The sequence below is a fragment of the Panthera leo genome, chromosome F2, assembly GCF_018350215.1.
Source record: "Panthera leo isolate Ple1 chromosome F2, P.leo_Ple1_pat1.1, whole genome shotgun sequence".
NCBI classification, from domain to species: Eukaryota; Metazoa; Chordata; class Mammalia; order Carnivora; family Felidae; genus Panthera; species Panthera leo.
In genome coordinates, this window is record NC_056695.1 from 37,858,652 (window position 1) to 37,872,515 (window position 13,864).

Sequence of the window (13,864 nt, forward strand, 5' to 3'; positions counted from 1 at the left end):
GTAAGATGAGGTTTAGGGTTGATATGAGCATCAAACAAGTCACTATGTGCCTGTGAGAACAGTGCCTGGCAGTTAGTAAGTGCAATACAAATATTTCTGTTAAATTACAAAAGAAAAAAAACTCTGAGTTTCAATGCCCTCCTTTTGGAATGCAGAGGATAGCGAGAAGGAAATGGTAAATAATGAGCAAAGTATATATTTAGTCACATCACGTAACAAGTATTATTAAACACACTTTACAACAGAAAGTATGGCTCAAAAGAGTAACTATAAGTATCTCAAGACGTCACACTGAATGTCAGGACCAAGTCTGATTTCAAGGGTGTGATATCTGTCCTCTATATCACTCCACCTTTTAGGCAAGGATAGCCCCTCAAAGGACTGCTGTAATGATTAAGGAGGATCATGTATGTTAATTTGTTCTGCAAACTGCAAAGTGGTATATAACATATGAATAAGAGAATCTTTCACGCTTTGCTTCATGTTTTTATTTTAGGTTTCAAAAATTAAATGATGATGGAAACAAAATTTCCCATGGGGAACTATGTAAGAAAAGGAACCTACCACACCTTTGACTTTTTAAGTTTTTCTATGACCAAAGTAAAAAAAGAGAATGACTTTTAGGATCTCCCTTCTGGCAGCTGCAAGTATCATTATGAATTCTGTTACTCATAACAACCAATTATCACATAATATTTTGGGGATTAAAATTGACATTTCACAGAAGGTAACTGCAAACTGTAGAAAAGTCCAGATGTCTCCAAGGGGGCATCTTAGAACAGAACTTACAAGACCATTCTAATGCTCATTAAATATAGGATGGGATGTTCTTCTTGTGAATGTTTTCAGTTTTCAACTTTACAGACAAGTTTCTCCTAGACGGCTTTACTCTTTTAGGATTCCAGCTCCTTCTACATCTCCACCAACCGTCCTTCTCTATTAAGAACTAGTGTGTTTTCCAGCAACTGATAAAAAGGAAAACTTGGAAGTTGCAAAGCTACAGGCAAGACTTGCTGTTTGAATCTGAAATATCATGTGTACCTCTTAGAATGCTTGGGATTCAAGAAGTTAACACATCAAAAGGCACTTAGTAACCAAGGAATGGCAGGAGACAGGCTGCAGAGGTATGTATGCTGTGAGGGTTTGGAATTTATCCTGAGGGGAAAAGAAAACCCACTTGAGAGTTTCCTGCAGGGGAGTAACAAAATCAGATTTTTCTGGAGAGAGAAGAAACTGGAAATCCTTAGCCCAAAGGCAAGGGAACCAGGTAGGAGGCTTAGACGCCTGAACCAGACTGATGGCAGTGGGCCAAACCGAAGTGTTCAGGAGGCAGAATCCACAGGGTTTAGCCAAGATTAGTTGTGGGGGAGAGAGGAGGTAATCAAGTGACAGAGTCATGAAGACTGCTACCCAAACACCCCAGTTTTATCTCCTTCCTGGCACACGCATCACTCTTTTGAAATCAGCGCTGGCCACGTAACTTGTTCAGGCAGTGAAAAGTGGGATTATATCCAGATGAAAGCTTTAAAACCCAGTAGGCAATCCACTGTGTCCCAGTAACCAAGTGAAAGAGGGTGGCTCTGTCAGCCTGGATCCCAGGGTAAAAGTGACATAAAGCAAAGATTCCCTGCCCCTTCCCCAAACCGAGCTGAATCTGGATCTGTCAACAGGTAAGCAAACCTTTAATTCTGAACCTACTGAGATGGAGGGGTTTTCACTACCGCACAATGTAGCCTGTCCCGACAGAAGCTGTAAGAAATGCTCATCCTAGGGGTGCCTGAGTGGCTCAGTCAGTTAAGCGGCTATTTCTTGATGTTGGCTCAGGTCAAGATCTCATGGTTCGGCTCCAGAGTTCAAGTCTTGCATGGGGCTCTGCACAGACAGCATGGAGCTTGCTTGGGATTCTCTATTACTCCCCCACACTTGTGCTCTCTCGAAAGAAAGAAAGAAAGAAAGAAAGAAAGAAAGAAAGAAAGAAATGCTCACCCTAGAGGTGTGTCCATAAAGAACAGTAGTTAGAAGCACACATAAACTATAAGTCTATAGATCTCTCTTAATAGGCAGTAATAACTACAGATACAACATTAAAAATGGGGAGGGAGGAGCTTTAACTATTTCCCAGCAAAAACAATAGCTACATTTTTGTATGTACTTGGGATATGTACTTGGGAAATTATATTTCTTATGATCTAAGAATTGATACTATAGAGTGTTATGTACTTTTTTCCTATTTCAACAGTTTCAAAAGTGGGGGGTCAGCTTGCATATCCCTTTTTAGCACAGACGGGAAGAGCAAAGAAATATGGTTAATAACAGACACAAAGCAAGGGAAAACCCCTTTTGTTCTATATGTTAACCATTACAATCAACTTCTGCCTTTAAAATGTAAATACCACTTACCTCCACCACTAATAATAATAATTGCTAACAAAGACTGAGAATTGACTATGTGTCAGGCAAAGACCACCTTCACTGCACTAGCTTATTTAACCTTCAGAACTCATCATGGGCTAATCAAGGACTATTTGCAAAGCCTATGCCTCTCATGATCACTATATCTCACTTAAAGTAAGCTCAGATAAATTTCTTTAATCATGGACATTAAGAAAATGAGTTTTAAGTGGAATAGAGGAGAAAGAGGGGGGAGGAAGATCTTTAAAAAGACAGGAAGGGAAAAAGAAAAGAGAAATATGCCTGGGAAGCAGGCAGCTGTGGGCAGTCAGAGGTTTATGGGGATACAGAGGGTGGAAGTAGAATGTTATACAAAGCAGAAGAGAAAGTCAAACTATAGCAAAAATCAGTCTAACCTAAGCTTTCTTTTCATCCACATACCCTGGGTGAATTCAGTAAGCTTTTTGGTTGAAAGAACTACTAAAGCAGATAGTTAAGAATAACAGAAATGACCAAAGAGAAAGTAACAGACTATATCCACTGGCTCTACAACCCACCCTGCTTAGGGCTAGAAGTAAGAATTTTACAGTATAACGCACCTTATCAGCCCATCTTGGTTCCCAACCTCAGCTCCCCACCTGGTAGGTGAGTGACCCTGAACAAGTCACTGGAGGGCTGAGCCTCTGTCTCTTCCCCAGTAAAACTGTGCCAATAATATCTATTTCAAGAGAATATTTTTCTTTTTTTCCTTCTTTTCTCTTGAACCCACAGCACCAACTTGAGACTTGCCCCTTGTCAAGTGTGGTTTCAACTACATAATTACGTTCAATTATTTCCAAGCACAAACTATAACTTTTTATTCACAGATTTAAAAAGACATTATAAAAAAAAAACTGTCCTACCTTTAATTAATAAATATATAATGAATCCTCATTATATAACCAGGACTACACTACGTACTAAATATGCGATGCAGAAATAGAGCCATGGGTTGAGACCCTATCATCAAACCATAGTGCAGAGTTTTACTTTACCATTTATTTAGTACTTAGGTGCCCTCGGGTAATCAAATCGTAATGGTGACAAAAACCAACATGTGTTTGTTAAGCCAGGCTCTACTGCATGTATTTACCTTATGTAACGGTCTCAATAATCCTATGAAGTAGGTACCACTACTTCCCCCATTTTTCAAATAAGGAACTGACCACAGAGTGGATAAGCAACTTGACCAAGGTCACCAGACTGTATGCAGACGACAGGCCTCTAGAGCACCAGTCCTGTGCTCCAAACTATTAAACAAGAGTCTACACTATATGCATAAGCACATTCTCCAGGGCTGTTTTAAAGATTACAAATAATATTTGTGAAGAGCTTAGGATAGTAAGCACATAGTAGGTGAACAAGAAAACACACAAGGATGCAAGCCATACTGGAGAACAAAGCAAACGTTAGAAGGAAAGTATTCGGGTTCCTTAGTCCCAACCCTCTTCCAAAGTCTTAGGACACTTGATCTATTATTATCCAACATAAGGTCAAAGTTCCATGTTTATACTTCATACTACAGATTGTTGTAAAAGGGAAAAATTTAAGTCAAAAAACATATCAAACCACCATAAACGCCAAACTTTCTCTTCATAGAAAACCCCTTAGCTATCTCCATGCCTCCATGAGCTTCATTCTACAACCATTGCTGATGTTGGTCAGAATGAACATGAGATTTGCAAAAGATGTTTAAAAAAAGAAAAGAAAAAAAAATTCTTAATTTCATCACAAAAATGGGGTAGGTTGGTTAGAATTATTCTTTTTTTTTTCTTAAGATAAACTGCGAGTTTATTCATGTTGCTTAACCTGATGGTTACAGCTTGTTAAAGTTATATATTGCTTTAAGAGCGATTGGTGGTGATAAAAAATTATTCACAAAAATGAATCAGAAGTCATTTGGGCTTTAAAAGGATACCACACTCCTAAAAATACCAATTTTTATCTTTTAGGAATGGGTGGTTGGAATTATTCTTAATACAAAGCAAAATGAGAAAGTTTCGAGAGAATTTGTTTTTGAAGCAATACAATGTATCAGAATCACTAACAGAATATAAAATACATCTATCCCTATGGTTTTGAATGCTGTATCTCTTAACTTCCATACAGTTTTATTTAAGTCAAGCTGAAGGGCTGAGTTCCTAGAAATCTCTGTATGAACTCTTTGTAGTTTTGAATCATTGAATTTGGGGAACTCAGTAATCTAGTTCAACCCCTTCACTTTAGAAAAGAGGAAAGCAAGGGAAGAGAGAGTTAATCATTCATTCCAAAGTCATGAAGTTTGTAAAGACTGGCTTCCTTTCTTCCAGTCGGATGATCTCCTCCCTAGGAGTATTCCTATTCCTCAGTTGCACTGAGCTAGAGAAAGCTAAATTGGATAAGCAGAACATACGAGTATCGGACAAAAAAACAAAACAAAACAAAAAGGTAGGTGTGTATAAAGAAAAATATATGCTCACTAGGTAAAAGGTCATACGTCCTATTTTGTTTTATCCTCTACCTAGTGATTTCAAAATGAAGTTCCTCCAAAGAAAAATGAACTGGAGGATTTCTCCCTTTGCATTGTACCAAAGCAAACTATACTTTATGGAGAAAAGGCCTACTACAAATTTTAGGAAACTCTGTAATATGGAGTCTGAAGCTACGCCCTCCACTGTTTACCCAAACACTTCCTTTAGCCCCCGTGTCCTTAAAAACTTGAGTCAAAACCCGGGATGCATTTATGCAGGCAAGAGGGAAAGCTAGGAATGTGAAGCCGTCACTCCCTGACTGTTGCCAAAGCTGCTACAGAAATACGATGGCAAATGTATACCATGGACATTTTCATTCATTTCTCCTTAAAGTTAAAAGGACTCTTCGTTTTTAATCAAACTTATACGCCAAAAAGGAGTAGTTCTTTCTCTACCAGATGTCCCTTTGAGGCCCCGACTTAAAATCGGTTTTATTTGCGTAAGATTCCTCAGCGCGCGACGCAAAGTGATCGGAACTCCTGTTTGTCAATGTCACTTCTCTGTTGGCATTTGTCTGATGGAGCGCCCTCCCAGGGCCGTCACAAGACCGCTGGAAAACAGCCCTGGAAACGGATGGGGGCAGCGGGATACCACTTACCGAGAACACTGCATTCTGAAGCCCAAAAGGTATGGGGGTCAGTCTGGCCAGCGCCACTACTTTCAGGCCGCTTCCTCCCTCCACCACGCGAATAACGGCGCTCAGCTTCTCGCTGCTCTGGATCCTGGTGGCCACCCAGGAGGTGAGGAGCCGCTTGCAGACCACATGGGCGATGAAGGTGCCGATGAGGACGCCCACCACCATAAGTCCCATGCCCAGCACGAAGCCGTACAGGTAGCCCGCGGCCACGTTGAGCACGATGTAGCCCCAGCCGCAGGGGAACGACACCACGATGAAGCCCACGACGAAGAGCAAGACCCCCAGCAGCGAGTCGAGGCTTTCCACCCAGAGCAGGAGGTGCTGCAGGTAGCGGCGGACCAGGGCCAGGGAAGCGAAGCACAGCGCGGCCAGCACGCACACCAGCACGAGGCTCCGGCACCAACAGGTGCTGCCGAGGCAGCAGCAGCGCCAGTTTCTCACCTCCGCCACGCCGACCACCACGCCGCCGCCGCTGCCGCTCCCGGGGCCGCCCGCCAAGGCCCCGCCCGGCGCCGGCAGCTCCGAGGCCGCAGGCGGACCGTGGCGCTCCAGATAGGCGCCGAGCAGGGCGCCGGAGGCAGCCGCCGCCGCCGCTGCCGCGCTCGCCCCGCCCCCGCGAGGGAGGTGATCCGCCGCGTCGTCCCCGCCCGCCGCCCGCGGCGTGGCCCAGCGGGCTGGCAGCTCGGCGCGGCCCAGGAGGGCGGCGTGCTGCAGGAGCCGGGGGAGTGCCTGGAGCAGGCTCCCGCCGGGGCTCCACATGCCTCGGCCGGCGCGGGCCCTCAGCCGGCCAGCCCCCCCGCCGCGGCGCCTGTCAGGCGGCGGCCCTTCATGGCGCCCCTCACGCCCTGCCTCGACTCCCTGCGTCCGCTCAGGGGGCAGGAGACGGCCCGGGGTGAGGGTAAGGACTCAGCGGCGGAGGGACGGGTCCGGCGGAGAGTGTGAAAACTCTGGACCCAGCACCGGCCGGGCCCGCCCCTTTTCGGCCAGAGGAGGCGGGGCCTCGGCGCGGGGGCGGGGCCTAGCGCGAGCGGCGTTCTGGCACCGCCCCCCGTGACGCACAGTCCAGCCCACTACAAGGACCGGTTGGAGGGGGTCTGCGGCCGGGTGGTCCGGCCGGGCCTGGGGCTGCTGGGGGAGCCGTTTGGAGGAGAGAAGGATCCGAGGGGACGCGGGCACCGGAGAGGGGAGGAGGGGGCCGTCAAGTCGAGGGTGCGGTGACGGGCTGGGGGCCCAGCGCGCTCCCGGCCTCCGCTGGCGGGCGCGCGCGTGCCTCGTATCCGGGCGCGCGCTCTTTGCCCCCGGACCCAGTCCCAGTCCGCAAGCTGCTTGGATCCTTGCCCATTGCTTATTGGGCGTTTCTGCAGTAACCTCTGATCTGACGGAGCGACTCTTGGGACGCTCACATCCACAGCTCCTTTGGCGACACTGGAGGGAGAAGAGTTCTTGATGTGCTCTGAGGAGAATTTGCTAATTGTTTACCTCCCCAGGTAGTGAAGTCCCCGTGCGAGTTTCACGTCATCGCTTGGTCCTTCAGGGGATGAAGAAATTAGAAAGGCCCACCCTTGACGGAATGCCCCTTCTGACCCCAAACGTCCATTACGGAATGCCAGGCACTTGGACTAGCGACTTCTCAAAAAGGTTCACAGAAAGACATTTGTTAAGGATTCGCACTATCCAATGGCTCCTCAAACTTTTTTTTTGCTGGTTTCCGCCCTTTAACTTTAATGATCCCCAGGTCCTCTTTCCTTCGTTCCTTCTCCCTTTTTAGAGTTGGTTGAGCCCTCTCATTCACGCCCATAACTTTGACCCCACCGTGTTTGCCATGTGTTGATGACCACCAAGCCCGTCCTTCCCTTGTGCCCCAGTCTGTGGACACATTCAGGCGGAGTTCATCATGGCTTCGCAGACAGACAGCAACTTGGGCTCCGATGCAAAACAGATAGATTTACTAAGTGTGTGTGTAGTCAAGTCATTAACCTCTGAATCCCAGTGTTTGCTTTTAAATTGTAAAATGAAGATCATAGTACAACTTTACTATGTAAAATTGTTGTGAGGATTAAATAAAATACAGCTGACCCTTGAACAACACGGGTCTGAACTGCATGGGTCCACTTATACTCAGATTTTTTTCAATAAACACAGTAGAGTACTGTAAATGTATTTTCCTTATGATTTTCATAATAACATCTTTTTTCTAGCTTTATTATAAAAAATATATATATGTACACATATATATTACATATACAAAATGTGTGTTAACCAACTAATTATTGCTAAGGTTGCAGTCAACAGTAGGCTATTAGGAGTTAATCTGGGGGGGAAGTCAGAATTTACACAGGGATTTTTGACTGTGTAGGGGTCAGATCCCCACATTTTTCCAGGGTCAGCTGTAATAAAGTAAGATGCTTGGCACTATGCCTGGAATCAGTGTTCAACTATGTGAAGTATCCATAATTAAAAGACCCACAGACCTGCTCTTCCTTTAGAGTTTCTTATCTCGATGAATGACTTTCCACCACTTGCCTGCTGGATAACTGACCAGGACGCTTTGGGCCCTTATTGATCAGGTTCCTGGCTGCTCCTTCATGGCGTTCTCCATCCACGTTGATTTTGCGGAATCAGGAAACGTACCTCAGTGATATCAGACACATGCTACTTCCTTCACTGCTTCCTTCACCTTTTCCAACTGCTGTGGTTCACATGGTAGAGCAGTTAGCTGAAGTTTTTCTTCTGCTCTAAAAGCTTCCAAAACTACCTTCCCATCACCACCGCACTCAACTTGATGTTTCCTTTCCATTTCTACACTATTTGCTACATAATTATCATCACATTTGTCCACTGTGTTGAAACTTTTGTTTGCATCACTGTCTTTGTCTTTAGACTGAATTTCAAGGTGGGCCCATTTACTTACCTGAGCACTAAAAATCAGTAAGCACTCTATAAATACTTGTTGAATGAATAAATGATCACAGTTTATAGGAAAACCTATTAAGGCAGGAAAAACCAGTGAGGAGGCTAACAGAATTTTCTGGACAAGAACCCATGGAGGGCTGAACTAATGGTCATGGAGTTAGTAGGATGAGAATAAATTAGAGGAAAACATCTTGGATGTTGGAAGAGAGGGAGGAGACAAAGATAACACCAGGGTTTCTTATTTGATATAGTGGCTTGATAATGGGACCACTAACCAAGAGAAAGAACACAGAAAGTTTCTGGGAAAGATAAAGGGTACAGTCTTGGTACTTGATATTTGAAATGTCTATGATATAATCCAATTGTGGCATTCCAGTAGGTAGTTGAAAATATGGATAAGGAGTGAAAATGGGGCACCTCCTAGAAATGTTAACATTGGTATATAGGCAGCAATTAAAGCCGTGGTTATAGACGAGTGAATGGTGGTGAGTGTATCAAATATTTTCTGTTCTCTTTCAGGTACAAGTAGGATTGCATTTCCTGGCTTCCTTGTAGCTGGGATGAGCCACGTGACACATTCTGCCATGAATTGTGAGCCTAGCATCTAATTGCTGATGCAAGACCTTCCGGAACTCTTTTTCCCTTTTCCATGGCAATCAACAATGTTCCAGAGAGTATATGCTCTGTAAGTCTTGGTCTTGGAGAGGATGATGCAAAAAGAGTCCCATTCACCTCATGATGGGTATTTAAAGTGAGTGAGAAGTAAACACTGGTTGTTTTAGGCAACTGAGATTTCAGGGGTTTGTTACCAGAGCAGATCTTTGTCACTTCTGACTAACGTGAAGAAGAAGAATGAATGAATCTTGAGGACATTAGTGCACTCATTAGACTGTTGTGCATGCAAGAAGGAGAGACCCAGTGACCACCTTAACTGAAAGGATGAAAACAGGAACGTTTACATGGATATATGAGTAGTTATTAGGAACCAAGTCACCTCTAGAGAGAAGCTGTTCTCATTTATTTCCCATTGGATCTCCATTTTTCTCTGCCTCTTTGATCTGTCCTTACACTACCGACTACTAATTATCTTCTTATCCTCTAATCCACATCTCAGAGGATCACAGCCTAGTTGCAAGAGTCCTTATCTCTAAACCACATCGTGGGCTGCCAACCAGTCTATCGTTGGGCTACTCATGTGTCAGGCACGTGACATGACCCAAACAGTGCCACCCCTACACAAAACACCACCCAGCTCTCCTGAATGTGGGAACTCGAGTCAGGGCAATGCAGACTGTACCAGGATTCTTGTCCTGCCACAACTTATTTTTCACAGAATTGTGGAAGCATATTTTACGAATGGAAAGTAGGTATATCTTAACTTACAAACACTCTGACCTCCCACCTCCAGCCTAAAACCTTTCTGTTGCATTAGTGAACCTCCCCCCACCAACTCCTTGCCTGGTCTACCAAGCCCTTTGTGATCTAGCCTCTGCCAACCACTCCTGCCTCATCCCCTGCCACTCTCCCTCCAGCCACACTGATCTCCTGTCTCTCCCTGGGATAAGCCAAACTGGTTTCCACTTCAGCATGTTTGTACTCTTCCCCTGCTAATCTCTCTTGTTTAAACACTCATCCCCTAGTGTCTAGAAAGATTATTATTCCTTCCTTATTTAAGTTCTGTCATCTCAGAGATAGAGTCTACGTTAGAGTCATGGTAGTCCTTTTCTTCATTTGTATCTATGATCTGAAGTTTGTATGGTTATTGCTTACTGCCTTCCCCAAGGAGAATGAAAGCATAATGATAGTGGCCATCTTTTCTGTCTTGCAATCCTCTGTATTCCCTAGAATAGTTGCTGGAACATTAAATATCTTTTTTTTTTTTTTTTAATTTTTTTTTCAACGTTTTTTATTTATTTTTGGGACAGAGAGAGACAGAGCATGAACGGGGGAGGGGCAGAGAGAGAGGGAGACACAGAATCGGAAACAGGCTCCAGGCTCCGAGCCATCAGCCCAGAGCCTGACGCGGGGCTCGAACTCACGGACCGCGAGATCGTGACCTGGCTGAAGTCAGACGCTTAACCGACCGTGCCACCCAGGCGCCCCGGAACATTAAATATCTTTAAGTGAATAAGGGAGTGGTAGGGAGTGTGTTCATGCCCTGGCTGTTCCCTGTTGGTTCTCCATCTGGGTTCATTCTCTTCCCTTCTCTACCTTGCTGTGTGTCTCAGGAGGCTGAGCTCTAGAGTGTACATCACCCAGCCTCCTTTATGCTCTGGGTCTCCAGTTAGGTTTGACCAATGAAAGGCACCAGAAGAAGACTGGAGGTTAGTAGGAGTAGGAGATGGTCAGGGCATTTATCTCTTCCCAAACCAGCTTTACTGTGTTTTGGGCAGTGACTGAATTCTTCCATGACCATAGCTCCTTTATCAAGTTTCTAGCTCCATCCTGGCTCTAGTAATGGTTTCCTGTCGCATCACCATCCTCGTAATACTCCCTTGATTAGATTCTCTTTAGTATGGCTTCCGTTGCCCACTGGGACCCAGACTGACAGCTGGAAAGGTCAAAGGCTGATTTGTTCAGTACAACTAACACCTGAGTTCACACAACTCACCCAAGGCTACAGAGAGAGTGACGGAACCAGGTTTTAAATTCAAAGTTCAGGGATTATTAAAGATAAGAAGAAATTGTTATACCAGAAACCCAAGGAAGAGAGAATGTTAAGGAAGGAAAGGTCAGCAGCGCTCAATGTTACAAAGGGTTCAATGTGAAAGAAGGACCCATAAGTGTTCCTTTGATAATCTGTTTTAAAAGTAGCCACTGGGGCATTAGGGAAAGTACTTTCAATGAGAGGCAAATTGCAGAGGTGTGAGAGTGAATGAAAGGGGAGTAGAACAGAGTTTAAACAGCTTTTTTGATGATCCTGAACAGAAAGGAAGGAAAAAAGGTAAAAAGGGGTGACAGCTAGAAGGTAATGCCGGTGAGGAAGATAGATTGGGTGATGTTGTAGTGTGTTTATAAGTTGAGATAAAGAAGCCTGGGGAGAGAAAAGGTCTGAGAAACAAAAGAAGTGATGAAACTAGGTTCTGAACAAGATGAGGGAGGGATGGAATTAAGATCTGGGGAAAGGATTAGATGGAGGAAGGCAGTGCTGTCTCTGAGGTTTAAAGGAATGATGTAGAAATGAATGCAAAGTTGCCAGTGCTGATTTAGAATTGTAATAGAGTCTGTCATTGGGGGTTTATTTGGAGAGATGCAGATAGTTTTTCTCCCCGCTTTGATAGGTAACGGCATGATTTCCATGAATTTCCCTTATCACAAATAATTCCCCTGATTTATCTTCTCAGCTCTTCAGGTGTCAGTCATACAGTGGGTAGAATTTTCCAGCCTCCTTATTATGAACTTTCCATTGTGTTTTTCATTTGGATTCCTTATTTTATTAGTATCGGTGAGGAGAGGAAAGAAGGTAGAAGAGGAAGTCCATTGTTAATTAGTCATATTTGAATGCAAAATGGTAATATGCTATTAAAAACTAATTCAGTGATAAATTACTCTGCAAACACTAAATTATTTTATAATTATGGGTCTCATAATATTTCACAATATTATCTTCACTTAAATTTAAGTACATCCTTAATGATAAATGCATTGCGATATGTGGGTATTGAAATTAATAGTTAAAATTAATTTGCTGAGATTTATTGTTTTTCATGCAAAATGTTTCTCATGCACAATTAGGAGTCTTTGCACAATTGTGATGACTTTACCTTTCTGTGTCTCATAGTTACATCTTGGATTGGTATGTTTTGGGGAAGAGTATAAGGTTCTGGGATTGAAATTAGAATCTGGCTTATTTGTGTGTTTTTTAAATGTTTGTTTATTTATTGTGAGAGAGACAGAGACAGCATGAGCAGGGGAGGGGTAGCGTGAGAGGGAGAGAGAGCATCCCAAGCAGGCTCCGCACCACCAGCCCAGAGCCCGACGTGGGACCCGAACCCATCAACCGTAAGATCATGACCTGAGCTGAAACTGAGAGTTGGACGCTTAACTGACTGAGCCACCCAGGCATCCGAATCTGGCTTATTTTGGAATAGACTTCCAGAAGCCTTGAATTCTTCACGAAACTCTGTGCCAAATGAACATACATGCCAAGCATCCTTCAGTGATTCCTCCTGAAGTCAAAGGAAATCCAAGTGTCAGTAATGCATCAAATGGTAGTATCAGAACAGTGCTGTGCTTAAGCTCTCCAGCTAGCAAGGCAAATACTTTGAGCACCATTTGGAGCACATCACAGAAGACAGGTGCCTTCTCTTTTCAGTCTTGCTTAAGATATATAATTTAAATGTGTATCTGGACCCTGGCTATTTCAGTGTTAGCAACTAATTCTTTCTGAATGATGTGCATTGGACTTATTTGTTCAACAAGAGGATATTGGGGATATATACTTTGCTACCTGCCTTGAGAATATAAAGATGAACTAAAGACATTTCTTGCCTTTGGGAAGTACAGTCTAATTGTGAAGAAGAGGACATTAACTCGATTACAGAGCATGGGTAATGGGTGCAGCAAAGTGATGTCAAGAAGTTTGGATGGCAGGGCAAGGTAGATGATTCCTGGCAGCTGGCCACATTTAACATGTGTTCTTCATTCTGGTCCTGGCTTGTATTTAACTAGACACTTGAAAGTGACAGTTTTCTTAATTCCATGAGCAAATTATGAATATAACCAGTCTTTTTTTTTTAATATGAAATTTATTGTCAAATTGGTTTCCATACAACACTCAGTGCTCATCCCAACAGGTGCCCTCCTCAATACCCATCACCCACCCATCTCTCCCTCCCACCCCCCATAAACCCTCAGTTTGTTCTCAGTTTTTAGGAGTCTCTTATGTTTTGACTCCTTCCCTCTCTAACCGTTTTTTTTTTCCTTCCCCTCCCCCATGGTCTTCCGCTAAGTTTCTCAGGATCCACATAGGAATGAAAACATATGGAATCTGTCCTTCTCTGTATGACTTATTTCACTTAGCATAACACTTCCCAGTTCCATCCACGTTGCTACAAAGGGCCATATTTCATTCTTTCTCATTGCCACGTAGTATTCCATTGTGTATATAAACCACAACTTCTTTATCCATTCGTCAGTTGATGGACATTTAGGCTCTTTCCATAATTTGGCTATTGTTGAAAGTGCTGCTATTAACATTGGGGTACAAGTGCCCCTATGCATCAGCACTCCTGTATCCCTTGGGTAAATTCCTAGCAGTGCTACTGCTGGGTCATAGGGTAGGTCTATTTTTAATTTTTTTAAGGAACCTCCACACTGTTTCCCAGAGTGGCTGCAGCAGTTTGCATTCCCACCAACAGTGCAAGAGGGTTCC

General features: G+C 44.0%; 1 protein-coding gene and 1 long non-coding RNA gene across 6 annotated transcripts in view; one reads left to right on the forward strand and one right to left on the reverse strand.

The window, feature by feature from the left end:
• The window catches only part of TMEM64 (transmembrane protein 64), a 32,259-nt gene extending 25,740 nt beyond the window's left edge, over positions 1-6,519 (reverse strand). Inside the window, exon 1 of one of the 4 annotated variants that reach the window (XM_042923630.1) lies at positions 5,539-6,519. In XM_042923630.1, coding sequence (XP_042779564.1) covers positions 5,539-6,336 — 798 coding nt within the window. In that variant the 5' untranslated portion in view covers positions 6,337-6,519. The remainder of the gene's footprint in view (positions 1-5,538) is intronic. The other 3 variants (XM_042923628.1, XM_042923631.1, XM_042923629.1) reach the window with 3 other exon arrangements.
• Positions 6,520-6,770: 251 nt separating this feature from the next.
• The window catches only part of LOC122210756, a 34,403-nt gene continuing 27,309 nt past the window's right edge, over positions 6,771-13,864 (forward strand). Inside the window, exons 1-2 of one of the 2 annotated variants that reach the window (XR_006198225.1) lie at positions 6,771-7,215; positions 9,010-9,175. This is a non-coding gene — a long non-coding RNA (uncharacterized LOC122210756). The remainder of the gene's footprint in view (positions 7,216-9,009; positions 9,176-13,864) is intronic. The other variant, XR_006198224.1, reaches the window with a different exon arrangement.